This window comes from Scomber japonicus, chromosome 11 (assembly GCF_027409825.1).
Source record: "Scomber japonicus isolate fScoJap1 chromosome 11, fScoJap1.pri, whole genome shotgun sequence".
Classification (NCBI taxonomy): domain Eukaryota; kingdom Metazoa; phylum Chordata; class Actinopteri; order Scombriformes; family Scombridae; genus Scomber; species Scomber japonicus.
In genome coordinates, this window is record NC_070588.1 from 2,152,711 (window position 1) to 2,158,920 (window position 6,210).

Sequence of the window (6,210 nt, forward strand, 5' to 3'; positions counted from 1 at the left end):
TCCCGCCTTCATCAACGTTTAGCTTCAGTTTCACAAAATCCCAAACCAGCGTAGAAAACATATCATTTATTGAAATTATTGATCATACTGGAATACGAAGACATATAGAAACATTTTTGCAACACTGGATTGACGTTACTTGTGGCCTACAGCCTATACGGGTCCACTGACTTTTTATTTCTTTTTGAATAAATATATACATAAGTGCTTATAGACTGCATATATCTTTGTGAGACACACTTTCAAGCAAAGAAAACTAGCATCACGTCACACAGCAATGTCCTCTGTATACAGGATGGGCATGTTCAAGGCATGTTCAGTTCAGTTTAAATACAACCCTGAACCTCAACTCCACAAAATACACAAAGAGAAAAACGCAACAACACCTGCACTGCAAATATAGACTGTGAATCCGTCGTGTGAAGGCAGTTAATCTGGAGCAGAGTCTCAAACCAATGGAGGAAAAAATAAATCTGGGGTTGTTCTTATTTTTTTTTTGCAGAATCGTTAGCTTTAGTTATTTGTGATTGTAATAATTTCACTTATTTCCAAAGTTGAACAAACAGTTTCAAAGGAGTCCTTGAAGAGTGTGAAGCTGTTGTGGAAATAAATCGATTATAAAAAAACAATTTAAAAAGAAATGTTGGGTTTTAAGACTGAATATGAAGCTATAAGTGGCATCTTCCTCTTGCCAGTCTGATTAACTGAGTGTCTTAAATTAAAACTGGACTTTATTTCTGTCATTGCAGTTCTGGGATGGAGTGGTGAGAGGATCCCACATTAGTCCGGGTACAAAAGGAAACCGGAAAACGTGCTGTATTTGTTGTTATTCCCGCCGTGCGCCTTCCCGCCGTCCAGCTTCACGTAGATCTCGTCCCCAGAGTCCAGATGCAGACGACGCTGTTGCTCGCGTAGTCGTAGTTCTGGTCTGCGTCCTGCGCTATGGCGCTGGCTCGGACCTGCAAACGAGGAGAGAGAGAGAGAGGGGAGATGAGAGAGGGGAGAGAGAGAGAGAGGGAGAGAGAGAGAGACAGAGAGAGAGAGAGAGAGAGAGAGAGAGAGGGTGGGAGAGACAGAGAGAGAGAGAGAGAGGGGGGGGGAGAGACAGAGAGAGAGAGAGAGAGAGAGAGAGAGAGAGAGAGAGGGAGAGAGAGAGAGAGAGGGAGGGAGAGAGAGAGAGAGAGAGAGAGAGACAGAAAAAGAGGGAGATGGAGAGAGAGACAAAGAGAGGGAGAAAGACAGAGAGAGAAAGAGAGAGAGGGAGAGAGAGACAAAGAGAGGGAGAGACAGAGAGAGAGAGGGAGGTAGAAAGGGAGAGAGAGAGACGGAGAGAGAGGGAGAGTGAGAGGGAGAGAGAGAGAGGGAGAGAAAGAGAGAGAGAAGGAGAGAGGGAGAGAGACAGGGAGAGAGAGACAGGGAGAGAGAGAGACAGAGAGAGAGAGGGAGAAAGAGACAGAGAGAGAGAAAGAGAGGGAGAGACAGAGAGAGACAGAGAGAGGGAAAGACAGAGAGAGAGAGGGAGAAAGAGAGAGAGAGACAGAGAGAGAGAAAGAGAGAGAGAGGGAGAGAGAGAGACAGAGAGAGAGAGAGAGCGAGACAGGGAGAGAGAGAGAGGGAGAGAAAGAGAGAGACACACACAGAAAGAAAGAAAGAGAGAGAGAGAGAGAGACAGATTTGACCCCAGCAGTAAAACCCCTCCACCCACACTGTAAGAAATGTCGGTAGAATTAAAGAATTAAAACCAAACTGCTGTAAAATCATGAGATCAAAATAACTGTAAAGGGAAATAAAATGGAGCATTGTTTACTTTACAATAATATTTAATAAAATACTAAACCAGACATAACGGCTCATTTTAAAGGAAGAATACGTAAAACATAATCCTTGATAGAAATGAACTATTAGTGGAGTTTAAATGCAGAAACACTGTAATACAAAGATCAATACAGTTCAGTTTAAATGACATTATTAGTGCCACGGGGTTCTAGCTCCGAGGCACTCCACTCCAGAAGCTGGAGAGGCTTTGCCCCGAGGCAACTATTAATCTTCTGCATACTTATTATTATTCTTCCGCCGTTTTTCGGCGCGTAACTCCTCCCGCAGCTTTGAGAAAACCCCGACAATATATACATCAAAACGTGCGGCTCGATCAGGGGAGGGGTGCTATGACTTTTGGTGTTGAAATTCCAATTTTTCCCAAAGTTATTCCCAAAAAAACGGGAGATTTCTCCATTGGAAATGAATGGGAATTTTTTGAAAACCCCCAAAAATGTCACCTTTTTTCACCTTTTTTCAGAGTCACCTAGCTCTCTCATACCTGCGCGTAGAAACGTGATTAAAACTTTAAAACGGAGGAAAACTTGTGCTCTCTGGAAAAATACCAAACTATTTTGACATAACATGTAAACTTTTCAAACTATGAGCAGTCAAACGAGGAGTGGAAATCACTTTTTCGTCAAAGTTAGAGTGGAAGCGGCAGTTAGCTAGAGTGTGAGAAGCAGTAAAAAATAATCTTAGTTTTTATTTTTAACTCGAGCTCACGGCCAAACCGTAAAAAGGAGACAAATAATTTCTGGTCAAAATGTAGACATAGGTGTTGGGATTCATAAAATGTGACGTTGACAGGCGGGGTCTGCACAAAATTTAAACGGGGGGGGGCCGAGACCGGCGGCAATACCTGTCTTCCTCCCCATTCACCCTAATGCAATTTTCTTCTTTTTTCTAAAGAATCTTACTCTGTGTTCACACTGAGCTTACTCGCTCATTTTAAGGAATATCTGAATAAAATAAACACTGTCAGAATCTGCCGGCTTCTGTGTCTCTCACGGTGTTTTCGGTTTTTGGACAGGAGTTACGGTTTTCTCACAGTTTGCAATTGTTCGGGACCTTGTCAGAAGCCAAATCCTTTAGAATTTTGAGACATTTTTCAAGGCAGATCCTGAAATCGCCGTAGCAACCGCAGAGCCTTAGCTGACCTTAGCAACCTGTTGCTGGGCAGAATCTGATCTACCTTTTTGTGATTGGCTGAACTGACCTACCTTTTTGTGATTGGCTAATTCTACCTGTCTGTCTGCTTTGCCAGTTAACTGAGGTAGCGGCCGAGCTAGTATTGATACTCTCTCTATATATACATATGAATTATACTGACAGTCTTACTGCTCAAATGCAGGCTGGTGTGTGTGTGTGTGTGTGTGTGTGTGTGTGTGTGTGTGTGTGTGTGTGTGTGTGTGTGTGTGTACACACTGTGTTGTAGTGCTTAGAGTTAGTGCATGTTGCTACTGCCTTGTGCTCTGTGTGCTACTCTCTGCTTACATCTACTGTTACACTTGATACTGACCAGTAAGATGTACTTAATACTGCCACAGTAAAAGTTACTTAGTGTTATATGATCAGGGTGACTTTTGAACACTGGAAATAAATCGTGTACTCGTCCCGGCAGTAGCCCCGTGGCACTCAAAATTTCCCTGGAATTTTCTAGTTAACATTATTATATTATATATTATAACTTTATGTGTTCAGTTATATATCAGTCTTATAATGAGGCTGTTTTTAGTTAAATCATGTTGTCCTCCCGAGTCCTTCCTCTGTCCTTCCTTCCCTCCTTCCTTCCTTCATCTGTCCGTCCTTCCTTCATCTGTCCTTCCTTCCTTCCTTCCTTCCTTAGATCTAAGTTCAGCTGTTAGGATAAATGTTCCCTCCTTCTGTCCATTCTTCCTTCCTCCTCCCTCCCTCCTTCCTTTCTTTCTTCCTTCCTCCTCCCTCCCTCCTTCCTTTCCTTCCTTCTCCTTTCCTCCCTCCTTTCCTTCCTTCTCTCTTCCTCCCTCCTTTCCTTCCTTCTTCCTCCCTCCTTCCTTTCCTCCTTCCTTTCCTTCCTTCTTCCTCCCTTGCTTCCTTTCCTTCCTTTTTCCTCCCTTCCTTCCCTCCCTCCTTCCTTTCCTTCCTTCTTCCCTCCTTTCCCTCCTTTCCTTCCTTCCTTCCTTCCTTCCTTAGATCTAAGTTCAGCTGTTAGGATAAATGTTCCCTCCTTCTGTCCTTTCTTCCTTCCTTCATCTGTCCTTCCTTTCTTTCTTCCTTCCTCCTCCCTCCCTCCTTCCTTTCCTTCCTTCTCCTTTCCTCCCTTCTTCCTCCCTCCTTCCTTTCCTTCCTTCTTCCTCCCTTCTTCCTCCCTCCTTCCTTTCCTTCCTTCCTCCCTCCCTTGCTTCCCTTCCTTCCTCCTTTCCTTCCTTCCTCCCTCCTTCCTTTCCTTCCTTCTTCCTCCCTTGCTTCCCTTCCTTCCTCCTTTCCTTCCTCCTTTCCTTCCTTCCTTCCTTCCTTCCTTACTTTAGGTGTAAATGACATAACTAGTAAGGATTTTTCCATCCTGCCTGTTTAAGGGTTAATAACATAATGCTAATTAAGCAGAAATCCAAAAGATGAATTTACTGGATTAAAATGTGATTTTATGCATTTTTCTTTTAACTGTTACATTTACAGGTTGTTCTGTAAAGATGATTTTACAGTTTGCCTGTATATTTTTTACAGTGTTATTCTGTAAACCACAGCTGATCCTGTAAAAACAACCGGATGTATTTTTACAGTGCACTCTCCTCTCCAATAGACGCACATGGTTCATTTACAGCAGGACAATCCCAACAATCACACATAGACTCCAGACCACCTTAAAGCAAGTTTATACATTTACTGACCAAACTGGATCAATTCAAATAAAAACATCATGGTTGCCACATCCAGGGGCCATTCTAGGATCAGACCTTTAGAGGGACCCCTGCTAAACTACTCATTTCACTGCATAACGTAAATTACAACAAGTATTCATACGTAGTAGAGTGTTCCACTACAGTGTATAATAATAATAATAATAATAATAATAATAATAATAATGATGGTTCAGAATAAACAATGACAGGTTTGTACAGAGAGGACCCTGAGATAGTTAACAAACCCTGAGGGAAACACAATGTTAATGACAGAACTATCCAAAGTACATTAAAGCTGTTAATAAAACCATTAAAAAATCACAATGATCATTTATTTATTTTTAGGGGTGCTGAGATCAAATGTAGGGGTACTTGAACCCTAAAAAGGGTCTTAAAATCGCCCCTGGACCACAGCAGATTGTGATGTGTGCGTGCTCGCGCTCCAAGGCTCTGTTGCGCATTAAACAGCTGATTCACGCACGATGCAATAACCGTAATTCATGTATATTTAATGCACACCACACACACACACACACACACACACACCAGAACAATATCTACCTGTCCGTTTTTGCACAGGTCAGCCCACATGCTTGTCCCGTCTCCTCCGCGCATCAGCACGTGATAGGTGAAGTAGTAAATCCCAGACACCTGGCAGGTGAACTTGCCGGTTGTGGGGTCGTAGTGGTTCCCCAGGTTCGTGATGATGTCGTCAAACCTCAACACTTCATATCCCTCGTGAGGGTTTTTCAGACCCACATAAAACGCGATCTTTGACCCTCCAATAGCAGAGCCCGCTTCTCCGCTGGTGTCGGTGCGCGCTGTGCCCGTTAAGCTCGGGTACCCGGTCTTTCCCGCGTTCCCTCTGTCCCCCGGTGGTCCTCTTGGACCGGGTGGGCCCGGTTCTCCCGGTGGACCCCTCGGCCCAGGTTTCCCCGGCCGACCCGGCTCTCCTTTAGTCCCTTGAACAAAACTCGGGGAAGGGTCGCGCTCAGGTCCTGCATGACCTCCAGAGCCGTGGCGCTGGGTTTGGGGTTGTACGGGTCACAGATCATCCGGCACGTGCCCATCATCTCATAGTGCGCGTCGGTCTTGGAAGTTTGGACCAGAAGAGGAATCGCGATGATGAGAGCCAAAACCATGACGATGCCAACCACAGCGGCCACGATTCTCTTCCTCTGGAGAGTCCGAGAAACAAGCGCTAAAAAGTCCGTTTTACTTTGGGACGTAATGGTGGAAGAGGGTGAGAGCGCGCGCACAGAGAGAGAGAGATGGACCAACAGGGAGTCACTCAGTGTCAGGATGAAGGGACAAGAGAGAGAGAAACAAACACGCTGTCACCTCCAGCCCGGTGCAGCCTGCAGCAGTTGGGTGTCTGTGTCACTTCACTTCACGCAGCTGACAGCAGGAATATTGGGTTTGGCATGGCGGGACGCGGCGGGTCTCCGAGCACTAACAGCCTCCCAGCGGTTTTTGTTCGTCTGCAACAAGCGAGAGGAGTCGAGACCGCTGA

General features: G+C 44.8%; 1 protein-coding gene across 1 annotated transcript; it reads right to left on the bottom strand.

The window, feature by feature from the left end:
- Positions 1 to 780: 780 nt before the first annotated feature.
- Positions 781 to 5,839, bottom strand: c1ql2 (complement component 1, q subcomponent-like 2). The gene is given in 4 exon segments (XM_053328103.1): positions 781 to 896; positions 899 to 959; positions 5,259 to 5,683; positions 5,686 to 5,839. Coding segments are annotated over 4 exon segments (756 nt in total).
- Positions 5,840 to 6,210: the final 371 nt, after the last annotated feature.